The sequence below is a fragment of the Podarcis filfolensis genome (genome assembly GCF_964270895.1).
Source record: "Podarcis filfolensis genome assembly, chromosome: 16".
NCBI lineage: Eukaryota > Metazoa > Chordata > Lepidosauria > Squamata > Lacertidae > Podarcis > Podarcis filfolensis.
In genome coordinates this window covers 10,148,302-10,176,169 of record NC_139620.1, presented here as the reverse complement: position 1 = coordinate 10,176,169, position 27,868 = coordinate 10,148,302, and the positions used below count along the sequence as shown (strand labels likewise).

The window sequence follows — 27,868 nt, the reverse complement described above, 5'->3', positions numbered from 1 at the left end:
TTTCCTGCTTGAGATGAGCAATACCTAAGAGGCCTGCTCTCCAGTCATGGTAGAGACAGGACAAAGACTTGGCTTGAAAGATTAAGAGGGAGATAGATGCCTCCTGGTCCAACTCCAAATGAAGTCTTTTTCTTTGAAAGAGACTGCTTCAGAAGTGGATGGAGTAGAGAGCATCTTGCAATGTTCTGGACAACAAGGACAAAGGAATTATTCCAGGAATTGCTTTCAGCAGCACTTATAATTCACAGGAACCATTTCCATCCACTCTGAGATCTCTCTAATCCAAGACAGATGCCCCAAAACCATTGCATGTACACCAACAGCATTAGATCACCCAAGTCACAAAGAATTGCAAAGAATCGACAGGAAGTGGGTGGGCAGACGATGTCAACAAAGAACCAGCGATTCAACACCAGAATCCAATATTATTTTAAAAAAATAAGTTGGGAGAGAAGCTGAATAGGCCAATTGAGGTGAATTACCAACAAATACAGTTCAGCACAAAACACGACTTTCATAGTGACAGATAAATCGTATTAAAAACTGTACTTTTGATATTGGTAAAGTTATATTATTATTTTTTTGTGGTTTTTTTTTTAACTTTTGTATTCGGCATGCAACAGTGCGGTTACACCTTTTTATTTTATTATATATATTTATATATATGTTTTGTGGTATTTATTAAAATTAATGCTCTTTTTTTTTTGTTAGGTTTTATTTTTTAAAACTTTTTGTAAGTTCCTTTTTTTCCCTTTTTCTTTTTTTTTTAGAACTTTTAGTGTGCCCTGCAAAAGTTAAACATCACTAGAGAGAATCGATCAGCTGCTTCGTACGGAAACCTTTAAGTTTCTACGACTAAGACGGAAGGCGGGAGGAGGAGGAGGAGGAGGAAATGAAAGGCCAAGTGTCTGTTTGCGCGGGGGCGCCTGGTGCAAGCGCCCGGTGCCCCCCCCGCTCACCCTGCTAGTATTCGCTCAAGCTGTGCCATTTGGCGACCTGCTTCCTGGGGCTCTTGCACACTTCCCGCCAGTGTTCCACGCCGTCCGCCGTGACGCTGTGCGCTCCCAGGATCAGCCGGCCCACCACCTCGTTTTTCGTGGTGCGGTCGAAGTCGATGACCAGGAATTCGATGCTGACGTCCGGGAGGAGATCCACGGGGATGTCGTAGATGAAGGATTCGTTGAAGACGGGGTTCAAAGTGCACTTCTTGACGTGAGTTTTCTTTTTGGCTATGCGCTTTCTGCCGTAGTACACGTTCACCTTGACGTAGGGGTCTGCCGGAAAGAAGGGACAGGAGCCAGCCAATAACACAGGCCGATAACTGGAGGTACCACCCGAGAGAGATTTGGGGGGGACAGAACTCTGGGAACTGCCCCCCTTCAGCAGAATGAACAGGGACCCCCCTCGCCCTAATTGGAGTGAGATTGGCTCACCATGTTTATGAAGAAAGTAAAGGAATAATGATGATGATGATAATTTTTTTATTATTTATATCCTGCCCAAAGTGGTTGGGTTGCCCTTGGCTTCCAACATATATAAGGTAAAGGAACCCCTGACCATTAGGTCCAGTCGTGACCGACTTTGGGGTTGCGGCGCTCATCTCACTTTATTGGCCAAGGGAGCCGGCGTACAGCTTCCGGGTCAAGCGGCCAGCATGACTAAGCCGCTTCTGGCGAACCAGAGCAGTGCATGGAAACGCTGTTTATCTTCCCACCAGAGTGGTACCTATTTATCTACTTGCACTTTGACGTGCTTTCGAACTGCTAGGTTGGCAGGAGCAGGGACCGAGCAACGGGAGCTCACCCCGTCGCGGGGATTCGAACCACCGACCTTCTGATCGGCAAGTCCTAGGCTCTGTGGTTTAACCCACAGCGCCACCCGCGTCCCTCCAACATATATAAAACATAATAAAACTCTAACCATTAAAAAAAAATCCCAATACAGGACTGCCTTTAGGTGTCTTCTAAAAGTTGTAGGGTCTCAGCCGGCATACCAGATGGAGCTGGTAAACAGCTGCCCTGAACACATCAGAATAATAGAATTGTAGAGTTGGAAGGGACCCCAAGGGTCATTCAATATACCTGTATACCTTAAGGAGCGTCTCCACCCCCATCGTTCTACCCAGACACTGATGTCCAGCACTGAGGGCCTTCTGGCGGTTCCCTCACTGTGAGAAGCAAAGCTACAGGGAACCAGGCAGAGGGCCTTCTTGGTAGTGGCACTTGCCCTGTGGAATGCCCTCCCACCAGATGTCAAAGAGATAAACAACTACCTGACATTTAGAAGACATCTGAAGGCAGCCCTGTTCAGGGAAGTTTTTAATGTGTGACATTTTAATGTATTTTTAATCTTTGTTGGAAGTCGCCCAGAGTGGCTGGGGAAACCCAGCCAGATGGGCAGGGTACAAATAATAAATTATTATTATTAAAATTACTATTATTTGAGTCCAAACCCTTGCAAACCCAGGTAGGGATGAGAAAGACCTGGAGAGAGCTGCCTGAGGCTCTGCAGAGAGCTCCTGCCAATCACTGGAGGTTTTTAAGCAGAGATTGGATGACCATCTTCCATGGATGCTCCCTTCCTACTCTATGCTTCTATGAATCAATGTTTCTATGATTGTAGACAATGCTCAGAGTTCAGACAGACCAAGGGTCTGATTCAGTATAAGGCAGATTCCTGGAGGAACGTGTGTCCCTCCAGACATTGCTGGACTCCAACTCCCATCATCCTTGACCTTTGGCCATGCTGGCTAGGGGCTGATGGGAGTTGTAGTCCACCATCAATCAGGAAGGCCACAGTCTTCCCCAATCCCTGACTTCTCTGCTTCTCTCATATGTTCCCGAGTCTGGAACGGGGCTGAAGGTAAAAATATATGAAACAGACCAAAGGTCCATTTAGTCTGGCCAGATGTCTCCAGAAAGCTCAGAACCTGGGCCTGAAGGGCAACAGAATCTCTCCCATGATGTGCCCCTAACAACTAGTATTCAGAGATAATACTGTCAATCCACATGGAGGTTCTGTTTAGCCCTCGGCTAAGACCTCTCCTCCTCTAGGAATTTGTATGATGGCAGAGTTTCTGGGGCATGGGTGGGGACCCTGAAAAGCAAGCAGCTCAAGATGAGGCAAGCCAAACCATAACCCCAATCTCCTAAACACAAGGTCGCTATCTCAAGAGGAGAACGTTTTCCTCCCTGACATTCTGTTAGGGGTTCGTGAACCAGAGTTCGCGCTGAGGGAGGTAACTGAAAAATAAAGCAAAGCCACTGAACGTTGCGATCCTGGTCTGTGCAAGTCAGGGATGGAGAAATGCCAACTATGTCATGCTATCCAGCCCCCTGGAGTCTCTTCAGGCCATGCCCCCTCTTCCCAGGCCACGCCCCTCACCAGCCCTGCTCCGCACCTTCCTCGAGTGCTCTTTGCCTAGCTGGAATTTGTCCTCGAAAGGTATGAACATCAAATGAAGGATCAAGTTGTTTCTTCGGGGCTTTACATTTCAAACACCCTGGAGATGTTGGGATGTGGTTTTTTTTAATGCTTAGGGCACTTCACAGTGCCATCTTTTCGGGCTGCCACATAGAAGAGGGTAAAGAGATGTTCTTTCCTGCTGTCCTGGCCAGGACTAGATCTAGTGGGCTTCAGTTGCAGGAAAGCAGATTTGGGGCAAACATTAGGAGAAAGGGATGGCTGCCTTCTGATCTCTCCAAGGATGCACAGGATTCATAAGCTGGCTCAGATTACAAATGGGAGGGAGGGAGAAACTCAGTTTGCATTTAAAGGCGGACCTACAAAATCTGCGTTCTCTGAAAGTACGTGAATTGAAGCACAGCCATCCTTTGCACTTCTCCAAATTTTGCAGCACTGTGTGTTCTCCAACAATGTGTACGAAAATGCACGTACCAGGTGTGCGTAAAATTGCACACAAAAGTGGGGAAATTGCTTTGCAAAATGCGTCTATTAGGCAAAACTGCAAACAAAACTGGGTTTTATGGGGGGGGGAGAATTGCAGTAGAATGCTGACAGGTTTTCACTTATAAAAAGCAAATCACTGCAGAAATGCAGGGAACTGAATTTAAGGTTGGGTGAAAAAATGAGAAGCCGAGAGGAACCAAAATGAACAGATCCATCCCTCATTAAAAAGTAACACGAACAAAAGAGCGTTCAAAGGGGCACACAAGGAAAACATGGAGATGAGGTGGAGTAAATAGCTTCTACCTGAGAGGCCGGTGATGTCCATCTTGGGCAGATGTCTCGCCTTCAAAACCACCACAGTCATCCTCTGGGCGACAGGATGGTAAGACAAGGAAACCTGCAGCTCCCCTCTGCTGACACATTTCTGGAAAGAGATAAGGTCGCACATCCTCAGAACAACAGACCCCAAGCAGCCCTGGCCACCCTCAGGTCCACCCATCCGCTTCTGCAAATAATCATCTAGAAAGGGTCAGCTGAAGGAAGCTAGTGAGGAAGGAGAACATAAGAAGGCCCATCTAGTCCAACAACCTGTTTCTACAGCAGTTATTATTATTATTATTATTATTATTATTATTATTATTATTATACAGAACAATGGTCTGACACAGTACAGGATAGCTTCCGGTCAATATAGGTAACGCCGAGCTAGGTGGACCCTTGACCTAACTTGATATACAGTGGTACCTTGGGTTAAGAACTTAATTCGTTCTGGAGGTCCGTTCTTAACCTGAAACTGTACTTAACCTGAAGCACCACTTTAGCTAATGGGGCCTCCCGCTGCCGCCGCGCCACTGCTGCACAATTTCTGTTCTCATCCTGAAGCAAAGTTCTTAATCCGAGGTACTATTTCTGGGTTAGCGGAGTCTGTAACCTGAAACGTATGTAACCCGAGGTACCACTGTAGTGAAGGTGCATGCCTTTATGTCAATCAGCAGGGAGTTCCAGAGTGTGAACCTGTGAGACCAGGGTTGTCTTTGTCTTTTTCGTTTGAACGGATGTGCTCATTTGTTTTACACATTGTACAGTGGTACCTCAGGTTACAGATGCTTCAGGTTACAGACTCCGCTAACCCAGAAATAGTACCTCGGGTTAAGAACTTTGCTTCAGGATGAGAACAAAAATCGTGCAGCGGCGGCGGGAGGCCCCATTAGCTAAAGTGGTACCTCAGGTTAAGAACAGTTTCAGGTTGAGAACAGACCTCCAGAACGAATTAAGTTCGTAACCCAAGGTACTACTGTATAAGACAGCTTCCCATGTTCCTATTTAAAATCAGCTCTTTGTGCAGAACAAGGAGGACTAGAATCTTGTATTTCTAGGGGAAGGCTGTAGGTCAGTGGGAGAGCACCTGCTTGAAGCGAAGAACTTCCTAGGTTCATTCCTTCAGGTAGGGCTGGAAGAGACCTGTCACCTGCAACCATGGAGACCCGCTGCTGCCAGTCAGTGTGGGTAACCCCCCGTGGGGTCTAGATGGACTCTGTATAAGGCAGCTTCCGATGGCCCACCTTTGAAGGGGACCAGAATCTCGACCACGTAGGAAAGAGCCACCACCACAACCTTAAAAAGCAGGTTCGAAATTTCCAGCGAACTCTGCAATCGGAGAGGGTGTGGCCTTTTATTGTTTACATCCTCTGTGCTTCCGCTGTGGCCTTAAATGCTTTTCAGTGGTGTAGATGACTTGTCTGTAGTGAGTAGGTCATTTCTTCTTCTTTTTTAAAGGAAAGACATGGCTGTGTTGAAAGGGAGTTAATACAGTGGAAATAAAACAGAGCCTTGCCAAGTGTTTTAAAAAAGCCGTTGTTAAGGCTGTGAATAGCAGGCCGGGTTGCCATGGCCGTCGTGTCCTAGATTCGGCATTTTGGGAGCTGCCCGGGACTCTTGAGTTAACGTTTGTCTAAAGCCATTCCTGCTCCTTTCCCTTCCTCCCAGAATCACAAGTGGAAAGTGCCCAGTTTGGGCCAAACGACTCTTCGCCATCTGCACCATACAGTAGTACCTCGGTTTAAGAACTTAATTCGTTCTGGAGGTCCGTTCTTAACCTGAAACTGTTCTTAACCTGAGGTACCTCTTTAGCTAATGGGGCCTCCCGCTGCCACCACATCCTGTTCTCATCCTGAAGCAAAGTTCTTAACCTGAGGTACTATTTCTGGGTAACCTGAAGCGTCTGTAACCTGAAGCGCCTGTAACCTGAGGTACCACTGTATATTTAAAGCACTCTTCTGCTTATTTAAGCAGTCGTGGCTTCTTCCCCCAAAGAACCCTGGGAATTGTAGTTTGTTATGGGCATTGAGATTTGTTAGGAAATGCCCCTATTCCCCTCACAGAGCTGCTGTTCCCAGTATGGTTTAGCAACCAATCCCTCTTCCCGGGGAATTGTAGCTCTGCGAGGTGAATGGGGGAGTCTCATAACGACTCTCAGTGCCCTTAACAAACTACAGCTCCCAGGATTCATTGGGGGGGGGGGAGAGCCATGACTGTGATCAAGGCTAGTGGGCATTGGAGTCCAGCAATGTCTGTAAGGCATCATGCTGGCTGACCCTGCTCCATTTCACTGTAGGGGCGCTGTCAGTAAACATGCATGAGGCTGGTTCGGATGTCGCACCAGACGTGAGACAGACCATCTCTCCTCCCTTCATCCACAGTGATTCCCCCTGCCCAACCTTTCCTGCTTTGAGGCATCTGAACTAGCAAAGTCTGGTTTGCACATTGGGATTAGAAATTAGGGCCCCATCTGCACTATACGTTTAAAGAGCTCTTACACCATCTTAACAGTTATGACTCCCTCCCTGCAAAAAAAAGGAATCCTGGGAACTGTAGTTTATTATGGGCACTGAGATTTCATATGAAACTCCCTATTCCCCTTGCAGAGCTACATTATTATTATTTTTTTGCAGGGGGGGGGGCGAGCAAAGTTGATTTTGAGCTATTTAGGAAAATTGGCAAAAACGACACTGCTGACATGGGTTGTAATACGTCCGGATTTCCACGGACATTTTGCAGATTTCTGCCCAGACACTGCTTCTGACTACAGTATTCTGGGTATGTTGAGACGTATGGCAACCCTAGGAGGGGGGTTTGAAGTTGCTATAGCATAAGCATCTAAAGCTGCATACATATCATACATGGCTGGTGTTTAGTGGTGCCAGAGCTGGAAATGAATGGGGCCATCGCTTCTCCCTCTCCTTCTGTCACCCCCTTTTCTCTTCCTCTCTCTCTCTCTGTCACACTTTCTCCTTCTGTCTTCACAAGTGTCTGAACTGACCACTGCCACAGGCTGTACTCCCCTCCTCCTTCCATTACCAGTTTTAATTTTCCTCGCCATATTTTCCTCTCCCTCCTCTTCTCCCATTGAACTCTCTTCCTGCGCAAGCACATGTCCTAAGGTCAAGGGCCTTCCAAGCTTCTTTGCCCAGCTTTTGGGACTCTTGGAAACATAGGAAGCTGTCTCTCGGTGAGTCAGACCATGGGGTCCACCCAGCTCAGTACTGTCCACACTGATTGGCAGCAGCTCTCCAGAGTTTCAGGCGGGGAGGGGGGCATTCCCAGCCCTACCTGGAGATGCTGGGGACAGAACCTGGGACCTTGTGACTGTTGTTCTACCACTGAGCTACGGACCCATGCTGGCTAGGGGCTGGTGAGAGACAGAGTCCAACAATATCTGGAAGGCCATGAGCTCCTCATCCCTGCTTTACATCTCTTTTGTAAGTGCATTTAATGTGTGCTCCCTGATTGGCTGGGACATGTGTCTAGGAGAGGAGTGTTAGAAGCTGTGACTCTCCAGTTGTTGCTGGACTCCAGTCCCCATGATCTCTGAACTGTTGGCTGTGCTGGCTGAGGCTGATGGGACATGGAGAGCCACACAGATTCCCCACCTCTTTTGACTCTGATAGTGAAAACCTTCCCCACCGCCCCGAACAGCAAAGCCCTTCACGGCCTAGGACCCTCGTACCTACGGGACGCCTCTCCCAATATGCCCCATGGAGAGCCTCAAGGTCCATAAATAGCAACACCCTAGTGGTCCCGGTCCCTAAGGAAGTTAGATTAGCTTCAACCAGAGCCAGGGCCTTTTCAACACTGGCTCCGGCCTGTGTCTCTCCGCTGTGTCTCATGAGACCAGGGCCCTCAGGATCTGATTTCTTTCCGCAGGGCCTGTAAGACAGAGTTGTTCCGCCTGGCCTTTGGCTTGGAGCCAATTTGATTCCCTCCCCCTCTTTCTTTTTTCTTTTCCTTTCTCCTCCTGCAATGAGTCTACATTTTAATATTTTAATGTTTCAATATTTTAATGTTGTATTTTAATTTTCTTTTTAAGTTGTATTCATGCAACTTGTTTTTATTATTGCTTGTTAGCTGCCCTGAGCCCGGCCTTGGCTGGGGAGGGCGGGGTATAAATAAAAATTATTATTATTATTATTACAGTGGACGCTCAGGTTGCAAACGTGATCTGTGCGGGATGCACGTTCACAACCCGCAGTGTTCACAATCTGCAGCGGTGTGTATGCGCATGCTCGAGTTGCAATCCGGCACTTCTGTGCATGCACAACGCGCGATTTGGCGATTCTGTGCATGCGCCACCGCCGAAACCCGGAAGTAACCCTTTCCGGTACTTCTGGGTTTCAGTGGTCCGTAACCCTGAAAAACACAACGTGAAGCATCTGTAACCCCAGGTATGACTGTAGTTTACAAATACATCAATTTAAATTCCTTGCAACTTCATTTGTAGGGTGGGAGTCCTAATCACTGCTCATGCTGGCTGGGGCTGATGGGAACTATTGTCCAAAAACATTGAAAGGGGGAAGGCAGAAAAAGGGAGCCTTCATTGGATTGGCTTCCTCTTGTCTCAAGGAGCTCTCCCTGGTCCTGAAAGATGCAACTCCTAACTGCTTGCCTGTAACTCACTTTCTCATCCCTCTCTGCATCATAAGAACAGCCCGTTGGCCCATCTGTAGTCCAGCATCATGTTTTCCCAGTGGCGAATCAGATACGCATTATGGGAAGCCCACAAGCAAGATGTGGCAACATTTCCAGTTCTCAGCCGCAGGAGTAACTGCATGCCAGTCGCTTTCTGTTCCAGTGTCAATTGCTTTCTGACTTTGCTTGAGGGGAGGGGGACCCCCTCCCCATCACAGATCCTCAGACCAGCTAGAACAGAGCAATAGTTGCAGCTTGGAAGCCAGACAGAAGAAACTGCCTAGAAAGCCCAACAGCAGCTGGTTTATGAGCCCAAAGGTTTTATTCCCCCCCCCCTAATTGTGCAGAGAGGTGTGTCATCCCATTGAAGCAGGATTTATGTATTTATTTGAAAGCCACCCATCCTGCCTAATTAAAGAAATGTCTAGACAACTCAAAGCAGAAGCCTAAGATCTGCCAGAGGAGCTTTCTTTTGTGCCAAAGATGGAGAATCTCTGGTGTGGCCCTCCAGACCTCTCCAACTGGCCCTTGGGTCTCTCCACAAGTGTTCCTTATGTACATTCCTTATCAGCCCTGCTTTTCACCCTCCCGTGGTGCATCTGCCTGGCTGAAATGAGTCCTTGAACTCTGCTATTCCTTTTTACTTGCTTGGATGGAGCATAGAGATGGGGGTGAGTGTAGAAAAGCAGCCTACTGTACAATGGAAACCTTCTTTGCTTTGCCCATTCTGCCTCTGGCTCTGCCTGCCCTTGGGATGTGGCTCCTGGAAGGATGCTGCTGGACTGCAGCTCATCCCTGACCATTGGCCCCTCTTGCAAGGGCTGCTGGGAGTTGGAGTCCAACAGCAGCGTGGAGCCAGCGTGGTGTAGTGGTTAAGAGCGGTAGTCTCGTAATCTGGTGAACCGGGTTCGATTCCCTGCTCCTCCACATGCAGCTGCTGGGTGACCTTGGGCCAGTCACACTTCTCTGAAGTCTCTCAGCCCCACTCATCCCACAGAGTGTTTGTTGTGGGGGAGGAAGGGAAAGGAGATTGTTAGCCGCTTTGAGACTCCTTCGGGTAGTGATAAAGCGGGCCACAATGTCACACACAGCATCTAAAGGGCCACAGGCTTCCCGTCCCTGCAGCAGACCACAGAAGCAGAGGAAACTACCTTTTGCAGAGTCAGAACATTAGCCCCTCTAGTTCAGTATCGTCCGCACTGACCTGCAAGAACTGTCCAGGATTTCAAATGCAGAATCTCTCCCAGCCCTATCTGCAGATGCTGGGATTGAACCCGGGACAGATTCCCTGCCACTGTGCTATCCCCCCCCCCCCCAAATCTGCCTGTTACGTTTGTTTGGGATCTAAGCACAGACACAGAGAAAAAACACATTAGATTGTGTATTGCCTGAGCAAAAATCCACATCCTGTTTATCTGTCGTAATGTAGCCCAGTTTCCCAAAGCGCCCTCCTCCATAGTGCTGATCTGGCTGCTTTCCAGCTACCACTTTGAAGGCGGCTGACCCCAATCCTTGGTCTGATTACCGTCCTTGCCAGCTCTGCGCTTGTTTGCATTACTGCTCGCGCTCCCGGGGAGTCTGCCGCTTCCGCTGGCTGGAACAATGCCTTGCAAAATCCCAGGTTACAGAACAGATGTTCCTCCTCCTCTTTAGAGGAGGAGGAGGAGGAGGAAGAGACATGCCCAGAAAACTGGAATTGCACTGTTCTGAGCTTGAGATGCATCCTCTCATGCAGAACCCAGGAGTTTCAGCAGAATGCAAGGAATCTGCAGTTAGGAAAATAGGAAAAGGTCCTTCTGGACCAGGCAGAAAAGGCCTGTGCTCGGACAACAGCTCTCTTTGGATCTCCTGAGAACAGCCCCAGTTGCTGCTGTGGTGAACCTTTGCCTTGTCTCCAATTCCCAGAGGTGCACAGTTACCGTATTTTTTGCTCTATAAGACTCACTTTTTCCCTCCTAAAAGGTAAGGGGAAATGTGTGTGCGTCTTATGGAGCAAATGCAGGCTGCGCAGCTATCCCAGAAGCCAGAACAGCAAGAGGGATTGCTGCTTTCGCTGCACAGCAATCCCTCTTGTTGTTCTGGCTTCTGAGATTCAGAATATTTTTTTTCTTGTTTTCCTCCTCCAAAAACTAGGTGCGTCTTATGGTCTGGTGCGTCTTATAGAGTGAAAAATACGGTGATACTTGTTCCCCAACAGCACAAAATGAAACTATGGAATTCACATCAACACAAGGCAGCGATGGCCACCAACTTGGAGGGCTTTCAGAGAGGATGAGACAAGTCTGTGGAATGCTTTCCCCAGGGAGACATGCCTGGCGCCATCCCTGTCGGCCCCTGGGAGCCAGGCTGATACCTTTTGTTTACTCCGACCTTTGGTTATTTAATGTTGCCTCATGCACTGGTGCTCACCTTTCAGTTGGGGGTGGCTAGGACTTCTCCTTATTAATATGTTACTGGGCAAGCATCCTATGCATTTTGTATAGTTCCTGGTTTTATTATTATTATTATTATTTTCTGGTTTCAGATCTTTTTACATGTTGCATTTTATCCTATTGTGTCACTCTGACGCTTTCCCTTTTGTATAAAGCGGCTGGTGGGTATAATAACCAGCGCTGTTGAAGCTGCCACATAATACTTGGTCTGCATTTGTAAGAAAATCCATCTTTTTTAATGGGGCTACATCCATACTTTGGAAGTCCCTGCCTGTTGAGAGGCACCTTTGCTGCACTCATTTCAGCACCTGCTAAAAACATTCTTTTGTTTAGGCAAAGCCTATCGGCACATAAAATGTCAACACATGTTTTAATCTGCTTTTTAGCTTATTGTTGATTTTAATTATTATCGAATACTTTAAATTGTATTTTACTGTATAACTATGCTGTGTAAATATGACTGTATTTTACTAGTAATTTCATTGTTTTATTCGTTTTGTGAACCACTTTGAGGTTGCTGGGTGTTTGTTTTTTTACAATCAGTAAAGGGACCCCTGACCAGTAGGTCCAGTCGTGACCGACTCTGGGGTTGCGGCGCTCATCTCGCTTTATTGGCTGAGGGAGCCGGTGTACAGCTTCCGGGTCATGTGGCCAGGATGACTAAGCCGCTTCTGGCAAACCAGAGCAGCGCACGGAAACGCCGTTTACCTTCCCGCCAGAGCGGTACCTATTTATCTACTTGCACTTTGACGTGCTTTCGAACTGCTAGGTTGACAGGAGCAGGGACCGAGCAACGGGAGCTCACCCTGTTGCAGGGATTCGAACCGCCGACCTTCTGATCGACAAGCCCTGGGCTCAGCGCCACCCATGTCCCTCAATGAAGCAGTATATAAATTTTGTGAAATAAAATAAATGAAAGATTCACTACGGATCAGGCTATCACTGGTTCCTAGCCATGACGGCTGGCTTCTCCCTGCACTGTTGGTGGCAGTCTACTACTTAATAGTCCCAGGTGGGGAGAGTCGCTGTTGTGCTCAGACCCTGCTTTTGGGTTTCCTTCCCTTTAGGGTAGTGATTCTTGAACCTGTGTTTCCTGCTGTTGCTGGACTATGTAATTCCCACCATCCCTGACCACTGGTCCTGCTGGCTAGAGATGATGGGAGTTGTAGTCCAACAACATTGCATTAAGACATCTGTTTGGTTGCTGCTAGAACAGGGTGCTGGACTTGAGAGGGGCAGTCCTGGTCCATGTCACAGACCAGTTCCCCTTGGCTCTTGCATCAGTACACCTGTCTTGTGGGTTCTACCAGCAGGTGCAACCCCTACTGCTGGCTCACAGCCCCCTCACCCCCACCCTACTCGCTTGGACACCAACGGCGAGGACAGGGCATGAAGCAACATAAGCGCGTGCTTAGGGCATCAAGAGGAAGGAGGGCACCACAAAAATTTGCCAGATTTGCTACGGTGCAGCTGAACCAGGTTCCACGAAAAAGGCTCCCGCAATAAATGAAAAAATTACATACAAATATTACAAATGATTCGGCTGGGCGTCCATTTTCTCAGTTGATGTATATTTAAGAAACCCCAACAGAACAACTATGCAACAAGGCAGGCAAGATGCCTTATCTCTACTAAGTGTAGAAGCAGATGCGTTACGTAAGGATCTGATCAAAGACTTTGCAATTAGAAAAACGAGGAGAAATTTCCCCCCCAAATATAAATAAGGTGAAAGCATGCAAAAATAAACGTTATTTTTCATCTTACTGTAGGTTTCTTTTCGAAAAATCATTTTCTAGTTTGTTATTGTTTACATTTTGAATTTGATATATATAGGGGTGCCAAAATCAAAAGCCTATGGTCTCTAAAGGTCTTGTACCAGGAAAGGGAACTTGGACAGTCCCCCTAGTGAAACCCCCGGGTCCCAGCTCCCCTACCTGTATATTCCTTTTGATGATCTCCCTGGTGAGCTGGACCTTCCCTGTGCTTGGGTCCACCCCGGCGAGCGGCACCATCACCTCCCCGATGACGTCGTCTCGAGAGAAGCGGTCGAAGCTCAGCACCAGGAAGTGGAGGACCAGGTCCTGGAGCTGGCTGTAGGGGATCCCGTAGAAAGTGAAGGTCTCGTCGAAGACGGGGTCCAGTGTCTTGCGGAGGACGCGCGTCTTCACCCGGTGCCTCTTGTCGGGCAAGATTGTCATCTTGATGTAAGGGTCAGAGCCTTGGTTTTGCTCGTCCATGACCGGCAACCCGCGGGCTTCTTGGATGGTCACGACCAGAGCTTTCTTGGGGAAGTTGTAGTCCACGGAGAAGGTCAGCGTCCCCAGAGTGACCTCTTCTTCTGGGGAAGAGGGAGAGGAAGGCTTGCTGCCTGCCGGAGTCAAGCTCTGGTCCGGGCTCAACTCGTCCCCATAATCGACTTTGATCGGGAGCTGGTTGACACAAGGAGCCGCGCTGGAGATCCTGTCGGAGCCCACCAGGCCAGCTTCTGCTGCGTCCACCAGAAGGTTGCCTCTTCCGTCTTTCATGGCAGCTCCCGTCTTGTCTCGCCGGATCCGTATGATTTTCTTCTTGTTGGTCAGGGTCTCTGGGTAGATGCTGATGCCTTTCAGCATGTGGATGAACTTGTAAGGGGGGGTCTTGTGCTTCTTTTCCGCGTGCTGGTGGCAGCAGGTCCACACGAAGACGGTCATGGAGACGGACACCACTAAGACGGTGGCGCCAATCAGGCCCGCCACAATCGGGGAGACATCTGTGGGTGGGGAAGAGTGAGGTGGAGAGGAATGGGGAAGGAAGAGGGGATAAATCAGTGGTTCCCAAACTTTTTTGAGCCATCGGCTCCTTGGTTTCCATAAACTCATCCCCACTAGGGCTGGGTGACTTCTGGTTTTCAACACTGCGATATCTCACCAGCTAACCATCGCGATATACGGATATATCACAATGCCTGAAATAAGGGCTGAGCTATGTAAAGGCATTGGCTGGCTTCACAGATTTCCCCACATCATGGTTTTTTGCATAGCACCCTTCCCCACCCTGATTTGCGATATATTGTCAAGCCTAAAATTACGAAACCAGCATCATGACATAGATCTGAAACTGGATTTGGACAATATATCAAAAAAGCATTATTCAGAACACCACTTTGCATGACTTGCTAAGGAAGATAATATCGCCATAACATTGAGAACAGTAACAATTAATTGCACATTTATTCAAAATCCAATTAAAACTATTTAGGTTAATTAATTCAACAAAACTGATGAACTTGATCCACAGATACCGGCTTTTCAAAGTCTGGTAGTCATTTACACCTTCAGCACCCCCTTGCTGCCCATTCGCCTCTTAGGGCTGCCCTAGGTAATCCCAGCGCCCCCTTTGGGAACCACTGGGATGGATAATCTATTCAGCCAGCTGCTCTTTATTTATCCTGAGCTCCAGATGAGGAAAGTCTCCCTGGGGCACCTCACAATTATTAGTGATAAGACAGTCCTTGCCCCCAGGTTTTAAAGGCTACGTACACCCCTTACATTTAAATCACATGCCTTCCCCCCAAGAATCCTGGGAATTGTAGTTTAGCCTTCACAGAATGACAGTTCCCAGCATCCATAACGAACTACAGTTCCCAGGATTTTTTTGGGAGAGCCGTGTGCTCTAAATGTATGGCATGTATTCAGCCTTTAAAGACGTGGCACATTCTTTCCCTCAAAGAATTCTGGGCGCTGCAGTTAGTTAAGGGTTGCTGGGAATTATAACTCTCTGAGGGCTAAACTACAGCGCCCAAAATTCTTTGAGGGACAAAATGGGCTTTAAAAGGTATGATGTGGGAGAGACTGCAGGCCCGTGCAGGGGGCAAAACACAGACCCATCAAGTGTCCCTGTTTTCCAGGGACAGACCCAGATTTGCTGAAGCTGTCCTGGTTTGTGATTTTATCCCGGAATGTCCCACTTTTCCTTAGGACGTCTGTGTTTTCAATGGAGAAATGTCGGAGGGTATGGAGTTATCTGACCCCCGAGCCATCTGAAGGCAGCTCTGTATAGGGAAGTTCTTAAATGTTTAATGTTTTAGGGTTTTTTTGTATATGTTCAAAGCTACCCAGAGTAGCTGGGGCAACCCAGTCAAATGAGGGGGGGAGTATAAATAGTAAAATGATTATTTTGATGATGATGGAATAGGATGTCCCTATTTTCATTGGAGAAATGTTGGAGGGTATGCAGCCAGGTACACTTGCCCTAGGCCTCGGACAAGCTCTGCATGGGCCTGTGTAAGACTTTCAAGTACCACAAGACTCTTAATATATCTTTTAAAGCTATGTACACACTTATGAATTATGAATTATTTTTGAATTATTGTGCTGGAGGAGACTCTTGAGAGTCCCATGGACTGCAAGAAGAACAGACCTCTCCATTCTGAAGGAAATCAGCCCTGAGTGTTCACTGGAAGGACAGATCGTGAAGCTGAGTCTCCAAGACTTTGGCCACCTTATGAGAAGAGAAGACTCCCTGGAAAAGACCCTGATGTTGGGAAAGATGGAGAGCACAAGGAGAAGGGGACGACAGAAGACGAGATGGTTGGACGGTGTTCTCGAAGCTACCAGCATGAGTTTGACCAAACTGCGGGAGGCAGTGAAAGACAGAAATGCCTGGCGTGCTCTGGTCCATGGGGTCACGAAGAGTCGGACACGACTAAACAACAACACCACCACACTTATGCCTTCAAAGCCTATTCAAAGCATGCTTTACTTCCGCCAAGCATTCTGCACACTATGTGTAGTTTGATAAGGGTTTCTGGGAATTGTAGTAAACTGCAGTGCCCAGAATTCTTTGAGGGAAATAATGTTCCGGGGATAGCTCAATCGGTAGAGCATGAGATTTTTAATCTCAGGGATGTGGGTTCGAGCTCCACGTTGGGCAAAAGATTCCTGCCTTGCAGGGGTCGGACTAGATGCACGTATTTTAAGAACACTTAATTAGCATAGGTAAAGGTAAAGGGACCCCTGACCATTAGGTCCAGTCGTGACCGACTCTGGGGTTGCGGCGCTCATCTCGCTTTATTGGCCGAGGGAGCCGGCGTACAGCTTCCGGGTCATGTGGCCAGCAGGACTAAGCTGCTTCTGGCGAACCAGAGCAGCGCACGGAAACGGCGTTTACCTTCCCGCCGGAGCTGTACCTATTTATCTACTTGCACTTTGACGTGCTTTCGAACTGCTAGGTTGGCAGGAGCAGGGACCGAGCAACGGGAGCTCACCCCGTCGTGGGGATTCGAACCGCCGACCTTCTGATCAGCAAGTCCTAAGCTGTGTGGTTTAACCCACAGCGCCAATATTGATTGTTAAACCCCATATCAACCATTTTTATTGTTTATGTAGAGAATTATGCAGAAATTATGCTGCCTCTTTGCCATAAATAAACATGGGCTGAGTGATGGGCCAGATAACTCTCGAGGTCTCTTCCAACTCTGCGATTCTATGATTCTAATGTGCTTTAAAGAACAGTGTGTACAGAGGCTTATTATGAGTGCAGAACACACACACAAAATATGCACTGGTGGGATTTAGTATGTGTGAGTAGGGGGTGTCATACCGCTCTCCATGCCTCTAGCTATGAGAAGGTAACCATGGAATTTAATGTTCAAGTCATAACACACAAAAGGGTGACCTCAGCTGTGCTGATGACATCACCCAGATTAACTCAGTGCCTCTTGTTTGTTGGAGAGAACAGAAAGGCCCGGTTATTGCAAGGCACGGCAAAGCAAGCCTGGAACTGATGCGGGGTGTGATTTATTTATTTTTCCTGTGGAAATGATTTGGAATTCTTTTCCCCAGTGCTTTCATTTCCCTCCGATTCCTGCCCACCCCCTCGCCCCAGGCATTTAATAAATTCATCAGTAACAACGAACAGGAGCCAGCTGTGAATATATTAGGCAAGCTTAGCAGTTTCCAAGCCTCCCCCCCAAACTATTTACTAAAGTATGGTGAATATGCTAAATTAGTTCACTCTCTAAGGCGTTCAAAAAAATTCCTGTGCGAATTACCCTAATTTGCAAGGGGTGGGGGGTAGAAATTCCAGAAAATACACCCTGGTGCAAGAGGACACCCCCTTCTAAAACAAAGCCAAAATCATTAAGAGTAGACAGCAGGCAGCTGAAAAATAATTAGGGGACACTTTATCCCCCTAGAACAGGGGTCGCCAATGGAAGGGCTGTAGCTCATTGGCAGAACATAAGCTGTGTATGCAGAAGGGTCCTGGGATTGATTCTGGCACCTCTAGGTTGGGTTGGGACATGCCCTCACCTGAAACCCTGAATTGCTAATTTTCAGGCTTTGCATAATCAGTTTTTTAAAAAATAAAGGAAACATGGAAAACAGATTCTGAAACCGACACTGCTGCTCCAAAGTGGCAAAAATATACTTAATGGCTGCTGCACAGTTATTAGTCACACTGTGTTTGTAAATCTGTGCAGAAATCACTATATAGTTTTTCATATATGCTAAAAAGTCATGTTTCATTTAGAAGGCATTTCATATGCAAATAGACTTATTGCTACATGCTTTCCTTAAGACTGTTAGATTTAGTTGCAGCATCGCCTATGTACTGCCATATAATGCAAATGTGGGAATTTAATATTTCTACTTCCATTTTCCTTATTGCATAAAGACAGAGTATTAAACTAATGTGAATAAATTATAAGGAGGTATTTCATCTCTTACTTTGTCATTCCAGAATTGAATGAATAAGGCCCATTTCTCAATGAACTTGTTTTTGTAATGATTATATGCCACGTTCCTTTCGTATGCTAGTCTTATAATCCACGTGCTTTCCTCAGCCAGTTTATGGGTATTGGGGGATTTTTATTTTTCCATCGTTGAGCTATGCGTAGTTTCGCCATTGTTACTAATTGTAAATTGCGATTTATAACTATTTACGGGGTGTGAGGGGAGGGGTAGTGCTCTGGTGGGGGACATGCTGTGCTCTTTCTGGGTTAGCTTGTCCACCTTTGGTCTCTACCCTGCACTCAGCTCTCACCTGTGGCTCCCAGAAGCTATCAGCATGTGACAGCAGCCACACCCTGGGAAGGGCTTCAACCGGCCAGCTAAACCAGGTGAAGGTAGCCGATGGGTCACAAGCCCTCGATGAGTTAGGGTCTCTTGTGGATTGAGAGGACAAGACCTAGTGTGGGCCCAATGGTCAGGAAGGCAGTTTCTGCAGGTGCTATAGAGGAAAGTGAGGGGCAGATGGGGCTCGTCCACCTGGAAACGTAGCCCATCTAGGACAGGGGTCAGCAAACTTTTTTAGAAGGGGGCCAATCCACTGTCCCTCAGACCTTGTGGGGGGCCGGACTATATTTTGGAAGGGGGAAAAAAAAGAACGAATTCCTATGCCCCACAAACAACCCAGAGACGCATTTTAAATACAGTGGTACCTTGGGTTAAGTACTTAATTCGTTCCGGAGGTCCGTTCTCAACCTGAAACTGTTCTTAACCTGAGGTACCACTTTAGCTAATGGGGCCTCCCGCCGCCACTGCACGATTTTTGTTCTCATCCTGAAGCAAAGTTCTTAACCTGAAGCACTATTTATGGGTTAGCAAAGTATGTAACCTGAGGTACCACTGTAAAAGCACACGTTCTACTCATGTAAAAACAGCAGGCAGGCCCCACAAATAACCCAGAGATGCATTTTAAATAAAAGGACACATTCTACTCATGTAAAAACACACTGATTCCCAGGCCGTCCGCAGGCCAGATTTAGAAGGGCTGGATCTGGCCCCCGGGCCTTAGTTTGCCTACCCATGATCTAGGAGAAGGAAACCTCTGTTCCTATAACTCCACTTTCTTTTGGGATATCTTCGGGTGGAGAAAAGGCTATGGAGTAAATCCTACACAAATTGGGACTGAAGTCCCTAAGACGGTTGGATGGCGCCTTGTTCGCCTCCTTCTGGCAACTCCTGCACCCAAGCTGGTGCCAAACATCTTGCTCTGCTTTCCTTTGGACCACATCAGCAAGGCAGAGAGCGGGGTTTTGTTGTCTGGGCAGCCCAGGACCTCCATACACACTGCCCAGGTTTGCACCCCGAGGAGGTCACTTTGGTACTGCTAATGCAGAAGTTCGACTTCACCCCCGGAGGCACACTCCATTGTATCTCGAGACAGATGGATGCAGGCAACCGTATTTATAACTTCAGATCGAAGCATGCATAACAGGAAATTTTTAAGGTTCCCCAATAGTTCATAACCCTCAAGACTGAACTTTTGCAGACCTTGAGATGTAGATACTGCTCTCTTTTGCATGGGTAGTGCCATTTTGGCTACATAAAGAATAGGCACTCACAGCCTGGATATTGGCAATAGAGGGAATGATGATAAATAATGTGTATGCAAATGCATATGTGTATATATATGGCTTGGGCCCAGTTACCCGAAGGACGGTATCTCCCTTTATGAACCTGTCTAGGTGCTAAGGTTCTCTGGTGAGCACCTCTCAGTTCCCATCAACATCACAGTTGGTGGTAACACGAGACAGAGACTTTTCTGTGTCTGCACCCATATTGTAGAATTCCCTCCCAAGAAAGGATAGGCTGGCTCCCTCCTTGTTATCTTTCTGCTGGCAAGCTAAGACCTCCCTGTTCTGACAGCCCAAGTGCAGATGATGATGAGCATTGGGCAATCGGCGTTTTAACATTGGCTCTAAACGCGCTTTATATTGCATTTTAATTTATTGTTTCTAACTAATTTTCGTTGCTTTGTATTTTATAATGACGTTTTCGAGATTTTGTAAATCTTCTTGAATCCCAGCTTGGGAGAAAGGCGGGATATAATTACATTAAGCGAGCAAGCAAGCAAGCAAACAAACAAGCAAGCAAGCACACTCACTCACACAAATCTGCATTCAAGAACAGTGCTCACAAAAACCCAGAAATTCCCTAATATCACATTCACTTGAACAAACCCATGCAGCCCTTACGGCAACACGTCGCAGATGGAAACATGAACGATCTTGTGTGCATTCTATAATTCTATGTGATTTTGTTATCACCCCCCTATTCTCAGCGTATCTCTCGCTCCCTGACACCGCTCCCCCCCCCGCATACACACTCCCAAACTGCATCTTCTTCAAGACTCTTCGCTGCTTTTATCATAACAATTTGTATTTTGTTTACACACACACACACACACACACACACACACACAAAAACCCCAACCCAACCCGGCACACTTAAGAAAGCTTAAACGGAATACTTAGCTTCACAATGGATCTGGTTGTACTTTGCACAGAACAGCTGCAATTGCAACACATTCAGCAGCCTTCACTATCTGGGTGGGCAGCTACAGTTGCTGACATTTTGTCTCCGTGCATGAACATTAGAATTAAAACACATCTGTGCCTCACCATCCTGGACAATCAGAGATAAAACTTCTAGAAACCCAGTATTTTCCCCAAAATGCAAAATAAGGACAGCATTATTATTATTATTATTATTATTATTATTATTATTAGACAGTTACCAGAAATTATGGGCTGTCCCTGATATATAAGGCCTGTTGGAATGCATTCTGCCAATATTGTCAGACTATTGGTCCATCTTGGCTCTGAGCTGTCTAGCACTAACTGGCAACAGCTCTTCAGAATTTTCATTAGCGGACAATTCCCAGCCCTAACTGGAAATGTTGAGGAATGAGTCTGGAACCTTCAAAACAGGTGCTCCACCACTGACCTATGCAGTTCCCTTCTTTTGAAAACTGGCCAAAGCCTGAGCATCTTTTCATTCCCTTCTTTTGAAAACTGGCCAAAGCCTGAACATCTTTTCAGAACTGCTATTGGGGATAGATTTTGGTGGCTGAGTAGGAATGGGCAGCAGCATTTGTTTGCACCTTCTGTATACGTAATCAAACCATGCACATGACCCTTTTTATTTTTTTTTAAGGCCTCCTGGCTGTAAGGCAAACATATTAGCCTGTGGAACAAGGAGCAGCTAAAACTGCAGACCCTCTAGGTGTCTCTATTTTCCAGGAACAGTCCTGGATTTACAGAAGCTGTCCTGGTTTCTGATATGATCCTGGAATGTTTCGCTTTTCCTCAGGATGTCCCTGTTTTCATTGGAAAAATGTTGGAGAGTGTGGACTTATGTTACCCCCCTGAGCCAAGGAGATAAGTAACTATACAACCTTTAGAAGACATCTGAAAGCAGCCTTGTACAGTATAGGGAAATTTTAAAATGTCTAATGGTTTATTATGTTTTAATATATGTTGGAAGCTGCCCAGAGTGGCTGGGGAAACCATCCCTATTTTTATCAGAGAAATGTTGGAAGTATGCAGTTGTCTAGTGTTGTAATTCCACCATAACAGACACCAGTCTTCCCCTGGGACCCTCCAGATGTTGCTGGACTCCAGCTTCCATCATCCCTGACCACTGGGCCATGCTGGCTGGAGCTAATGGGAACTGAAGTCCAACAAAATCTGAAGGGCCCCAGGGTGGAGAAGGCTGTCAGAAGCAATACTGGTTTTCTGTGAATCAGTGGCTATGTGCAATCTTGCACATGCCTACTCAGAAGAACTTCCTGATGAGTTCCGTGGGACTTTCTCCTAGCTAATAAGAAATATGAGTGAAGCCTATATTTCCTTAGGAGGTGTGTGCATGTATGTACATGTGCCTGATTGTGTATGTGTTTGCAAGCTGTATGAACAGGGAAAGGACCATAGGTCAGGGGTAGAGCACCTGCATGCCAGCAGAAGGCCCTAGGTATAATCCTCAGCATCTCCAGGTCGGCCTGAGAATTGTCCCCGTGCCTGAAACCCTGGAGAGCTGCTGCCAGTCAGTGTTGACAGTACTGAGATCGATGGACAAATGGTGTGACTCTGTACAAGTTAGCTTCCTATGTTCCTGTGAGACAATATTGCAGGGCGCCTGTCACTCCTGCAGCAATGAATTGAAATGATGAGGTGTAAAACAGAAATCTTGAATATACCTGCACTGTAAACATCTGCAAAAAAAAGGAGGCTGGGTACTAAACTGCCAACCTCCAAAGCCATCCGCATTTCACAACTCCCATAATAACAATAATAATCCCCCATATGCGTTTTTAAACTCCTCAAACAATATCCTCAGTGACGTATGCACACCCTAATTGGGGACACATACTAACATCTGTCTAATCCAGCTTGCTTCTCTTTCAATCCACTTCAGCCATTCCGTCATTAACAACTGGGGTTGCCTCTCTGCTATCACAATGCACACTTGTACAAGAGGTGGAGACCACGTTCTACATTAGTAACTGCAAGTAACCAGAGCCAGGTGCTTATATTTATTCTGGAAGAACTAAATCCAGAATTTAAGACCCTGTGATTTTTGTTGTTGTCGTCGTCGTTCATGTGACTTAACCGGGCAGAGAGGATGCTATCACTTCTGCATCCTTAGTTAGCTTTGGGGCCGTAGCACAACACAGCCTTCCACCCCAGAGGACAATAAAAGGCCGCACTTTTGGTGATAAAAACATAAATAAACCAGAGGGCTTTAATTAACATAAAACATTCCACACTGGCCTAACAAACGCAGGCAACCTTGATCCTCTCTCTCAGAATTGCCATTGTGTGACAGCAGATGTGTTCAGCATTACATGTGTGCACACTAGAATTAGAACATGAAATAAGCTGAGACTTTTCACTGAATGGCACACAGGTAGATTTTTAATACAAATCAAAGGTCCGCAAATACGCCTGGGGATCCTATTCTATTTACATTTCAGTATATATATTTTTTTGGGGGGGGGATGAATAGCTTTATTTCCCTCCCCCTTCTTGCTTTTATATTCATGCTCCTGCCAGAAACTTTGCTGCAACCTGGCAAAGAGGCCACACTGATAGTCCCTGTGGCTCCTTATTGCATGGATTGGAGCAGACAGATGCCGAGAGGCAGTTTAAAAAGCCACTGTTGGATGAATGAGAAGACATCATGATCCCTGTCATAGATGAGAGGCCTCAAACTTCTCCCAGAGGGAACACCCCAGGGAGTCTCAACAATGGAGGTGGGGGCAGCTGCTAGGGTTAGGAAGTGATTAGGTGTCTCTGAGCAAACCCTCAATGGATGGGGTGCAATTATATGGGGTGGCTGGGCCAGGTTACAGGCCATCAGGCTAGGGTCTGCGTGGTTTGCAAGCAACAACTTGAGTGAATTTGGGGGGTGGGGGTGGGGGTGAGGAAACTCCATATTTTGCTTGCTCCACAACCTCTGCAAAAAGGGGTGCATTGAACAAAGGCTGTTTTCTTGCCCACCCTCCCCTCCAAGCTATCTGGGGGCTGGGGCGCTGCCTGGCCCGGAATAGACATCACGTCATCCTGCCCTCCTCCTAGCCACCACAATGTGCACCTGCTCCCTCCTTCCCTTCCACCCACCTCCAGCCCCCCACAGGAGGAGAGCAGGCCAGAGGGCAACGCCTTGCCGCCTCCCCACCCACCCACCCCACATGTGTCCCTCTAAGCATCTCTTCAAAGGGCTCGGATCTGCCCCTGGCACTGACCCAGTCCGCTCCCAAGGCCAGGCACGCCCGTGCAAGGAGAGAGTGGGGGCGGGGAGATGGGAGAGACGGGAAGGGAGAGACGGGGAAGAGCACGCGAAGACGAACGGTGATGGCATTGGGGATTGGAAAGCCCGGAGGAGACCTGGCCCCGGATTTGGGAGCTGTCATGTGCTCCCACCTCCTCACAGGGTGGCTGATGTGAAGATTTCCACACTGCCCAAATGCTGATGGGGATATTGTGTATGTGTGTTTGGAAGGGAAGTGGAATACTGAGTGATGCTGGGCATTGCTGGCCGCGCGCGCGGCCGCGTGCGCGTGTTGGCCAATGCTGTCAAAACCCAGACAGAGAAGTGTAGACTGGAGGATTATTATTATTTAAATGAAATTAATGGGAACAAGGGAACCAAAGAGGCGTGGGAAGCAAGCCGGCAATCTGGCCTTCGAGGCTGCAATCCTATAGCCCTCCTCTCTTAGGAGCAATGAACTCAGCGGGACTTCCATGGATAGGATCGCGCAGTCCAAGAGGGTTTCCGTCCCAACATGGGGGGGGAGGATCTTTCCCAAACTGCGTGTGGGCTTCTTTGAACGCATTTTTTCTCAGCCACACTCAGTCCGAAAATCTTAATGTTGCAGCGGGCTAGTGGGGGAGGAGGAGAGAGAGATTTCCCTCTGTGGATCAGCGTTGGCGGTCGGTTCGTGAGCGTGCGCCCTGCTAATGCCGCGCGTTATTTGCACGACTGAATGGTGTGCGTGCCGGTAAGGATGTGGAGAAGCTGTCAACCACTCCACCCCCCCCCAAAAAAAACCACCACCACCCCAGAGATGGAGGCCAGGTGGTCGTGTGACGCTGGTGTGGTGATGGTGCCTCTTCGACGGCGCAAACAAGGCCCTCTCTGGCTGCTGAGCGCGCTGGTGTTTGTAGATGTGCCAGTTGCCACAAGCAAGGATAGAAGGGGAGGCCGGGGTAGGGATGGGACGCTTGCCAAGGCAGAATTATGGTGGCGGGCACGGCCTGAGCGGGGTCCGGCGAGGGTGGCGGTGGCGGAGAGATCAGGATGCCCAGGAAGGCCCGGTGTTTTGCGCTGGGGAGCGGGTGGAGGAGGGGACGGCCAAGGCAAAGAGAAACGGGGCGGGGGCGGGAGAGGGAGAGGGAATTGCGCAGCAGCCTCCCACGGGCCCCACTCACCGAAGCTGGGGCGGACGCTGGCGATCTCTGCCATGGCGGAGCGCGAATGGAGCGGCGGCGACGGCCCGGTGCGCGCAGGGAGGCCCCTTCAGCGGATGCAGCGGCGGCGCTTCTGCCGCGGCCCTGAGGATGCTCCCGACTCCGAGGGATGCAGAAGCTGGCGACTGGTCCTGATGCAGCGCTAGCTCCGCCCACTTCGAACGATCCCCGGGCGAGGCCACGCCTCCTCCTCCTCCGAAGCGAGCGAGTCCGAGGAAGCCACGCCCCCCGCCGCCTCGCCGAACCCGCCCGGCGGTGACTCGGCAGAGCGGCTCGGCTGCTGTCTAGCGGGGAGGGCGGGTCGCTTGCGGGGCTTGTTTGTATCCCGCCGGCAGCCCCGCTTCGCCCCCCGACCTCCGCCCGAGGTTTCTGAGCGGTGTGTAGCGGGGGAGATGCAAACGATAGTTATTTACAGCATAAATGTGGAGAGAGAACCCTTTGCAAAACGTTGGTCTAAAATAGTAACGATTGTTATGTATTTTCAGGATCTATACATACGTTTCTGTATTGTGCATTCATGTTGTGGACTGATGACGTTGTACAGGCGGATCCTCGTCCTGGGATTCCTTTTAGCTGTTAACAGAATATATTAAACTGATTTTAAATTCCTATTTACTGCCCGAGTTGTATCCATAAATTCCTTCTCATTGCTCCTCAAATCCACCTGTTCCACAAGGCCCTTTGCTGATCTACTTATAAGGCAATCCTAGGCATATTTATTCAGAGTAAGCCCCATTGAATTGAATGGGTTTTGCTCTCAGGTAAGTGCGCATGGGATTGGCAGCCTTGCTTGCTGCACAATCCTATGCATGCTTATTCAGCAGTAAATCCCACTGTGTAGAAGGAATCTGTGAACCGCCCTGAGATCTAACGATAAAAGGTGGTATATAACCTAAACAAACAAATTTTACCCCAAACTGTGTCTACTCAGATGTAACTCCCACTGAGTTCAATGAGGCTTATTCCCAGGTAAATGGGGTTAGAAACCCAGCATTTGTGTGCACAGAATTGAAACTAGCAGGCATGTTTACTCAGAAGTACAGTATGAGTGCATAGGACTTTAGCCTTAATATTAATTTCCAGATATAACCAAACTACCTGTATATGTATAATAGCATTTGCTCAGTCTTCTCTCCCTCACTAGCTCTTCTGTTTCTCAGTGTCTGTATTTTAGATTTTAAGCTGGGGGGGGGGGGGACTTGTCATCTGCCCTGCCCTTGATTTCCTCCTCATCCACCAACAGTGTTCAGTAGCTGGATATATTTACGTGGCTGTGGGCATGGAGAAGGACTGTACCTCAGTGGTAGAGCACCTGCTTTAAATGCAGAAGGCCCCACGTTCAATCCTCGGCAACTCCACTTTTGGCTGGTAAACACTCCCGCCTAAAACCCTGTAGACTAGAGCTAGATGGAACAATTGTCTTATGTAATATGAAGGCAGAGACATCACCTTGCCAACAAAGGTCCGTATAGTTAAAGCTGTGGTTTTCCCAGTAGTGATGTATGGAAGTGAGAGCTGGACCATAAAGAAGGCTGATTGCCGAAGAATTGATGCTTTTGAATTCTGGTGCTGGAGGAGACTCTTGAGAGTCCCATGGACTGCAAGAAGATAAAACCTATCCATTCTGAAGGAAATCGGCCCTGAGTGCTCACTCGAAGGACAGATCGTGAAGCTGAGGCTCCAATACTTTGGCCACCTCATGAGAAGAGAAGACTCCCTGGAAAAGACCCTGATGTTGGGGAAGATGGAGGGCCCAAGGAGAAGGGGACGTCAGAGGATGAGATAGTTGGACAGTGTTCTCGAAGCTACCAGCATGAGTTTGGCCAAACTGCAGGAGGCAGTGGAAGACAGGAGTGCCTGGCGTGCTCTGGTCCATGGGGTCACGAAGAGTCGGACACGACAACGACTGAACAACAACAATATGAAGGCAGCTTCCTATGTTCCTAGAAGCTGCACTGCTGCCACTCTGCCTGGCCAACTGCCCTCACTGAACCTCGGAACAAATTTTCCTTGATCATCTAGAAAGACATTATTTCACATTGATACTATATACATTATATAATAATAAAGAATGTTGTGTGTGGTTCTCCATTCCACTTTGGATGCACCCACCACTGGAATATGACCCTCAGAGGACTGGCCGACAGCAAATGAAGCCATCAGGTGAAAACAAGTTAGCCTCCTTTCCTATAATAATTACTGTAATAATGTATAAAATATTGCGTTTTATGCCCCAACCACATTGCTTCTGTCAACTGCCCCTAAACATAACCACTGCACAAGTAATTTTATGAAAAATTATTTCACCGACAGCAGTGTTGGTTTTAAGCAACTCTTTAACCTGCATATGGAAACTAGATTAGCTTTTACAAACAATGTCATCCCTTCATTGTGCTGGATCTAGTTCAGGCTGAGGCTGTATATATATATATCATCCACCTAAAGCACAATAGTTCCTTCAGAGAATCCTGGGAACTATAGAATCCCTGGCATCTGCAGGCAGTATTGGGAAAGATTGCCATTGGAGACTCTTGAGAGGTGATTATCATTTTACAAAGTAATGAGCTATATAGTCTAAAATGGTCTGACTCAGTATAAGTGTGGGATATAGATTCAATTAATCATAATTGTAATACTGTATTAAGTGCAGTTTGCCTTGCATTACAGAGGTGCTTGAAACACGGCAAAATTCTCTGTGTTCTCCCCAGCTGCTCCAAAATTCAATATGCTACAGTTGTCTATGTTGTTTTGGGGGATGCATAATAATTAAAGTGTATCCTGAGTCATCCTTTTGCCTTAGGCTTGTTTATTGGGCCCTATTGTCATT

At 47.6% G+C, this 27,868-nt stretch overlaps 1 protein-coding gene across 1 annotated transcript; it reads right to left on the bottom strand.

The window, feature by feature from the left end:
- Positions 1 to 636: 636 nt before the first annotated feature.
- Positions 637 to 25,206, bottom strand: SYT11 (synaptotagmin 11). The gene is made up of 4 exons (XM_083591367.1): positions 25,003 to 25,206; positions 13,241 to 14,055; positions 4,210 to 4,333; positions 637 to 1,274 (listed from the first exon to the last, which is right to left on the bottom strand). Exons 1-4 carry the CDS (start codon positions 25,034 to 25,036, stop codon positions 964 to 966), a joined length of 1,284 nt encoding a protein of 427 aa, XP_083447493.1. The 5' UTR covers positions 25,037 to 25,206; the 3' UTR covers positions 637 to 963.
- Positions 25,207 to 27,868: the final 2,662 nt, after the last annotated feature.